Source organism: Suricata suricatta, chromosome 12 (assembly GCF_006229205.1).
Source record: "Suricata suricatta isolate VVHF042 chromosome 12, meerkat_22Aug2017_6uvM2_HiC, whole genome shotgun sequence".
Lineage (NCBI taxonomy): Eukaryota > Metazoa > Chordata > Mammalia > Carnivora > Herpestidae > Suricata > Suricata suricatta.
In genome coordinates, this window is record NC_043711.1 from 80,308,033 (window position 1) to 80,308,359 (window position 327).

The window sequence follows — 327 nt, forward strand, 5'->3', positions numbered from 1 at the left end:
GCTTTCAGAAAAGTTAAAAAATGGTAGATAAGAGGCGGGGAAAAAACGTTTGGAAACATGGTATTTGCCAGACCTGATCTGGGAGCCTTAAAGCCAGAATCTAATTATGACTCATGATGCTGTTATGGGATTGCCAAATGTACAGTCATGTTTGTAAAATTGCACAGCAGTAACCTACAGGCAATAGTCTCTCCTTTTGGTATTTGGCCCATGGTGGTAGGGAAAAATGCTGGCACAAATCAGACACTGCAGGAAACCTGCAAAGTTGACAAAATAATAAAAACAGCATGTCAACATCATCAAGTCTGCTGGTCCAGGCCAGAAAGT

At 41.3% G+C, this 327-nt stretch overlaps 1 protein-coding gene across 1 annotated transcript in view; it reads left to right on the forward strand.

The window, feature by feature from the left end:
• The first annotated feature begins 210 nt into the window (after positions 1-210).
• The window catches only part of LOC115274519 (beta-defensin 119-like), a 1,371-nt gene continuing 1,254 nt past the window's right edge, over positions 211-327 (forward strand). The window contains exon 1 of the mRNA XM_029917931.1: positions 211-216. Coding sequence (XP_029773791.1) covers positions 211-216 — 6 coding nt within the window. The remainder of the gene's footprint in view (positions 217-327) is intronic.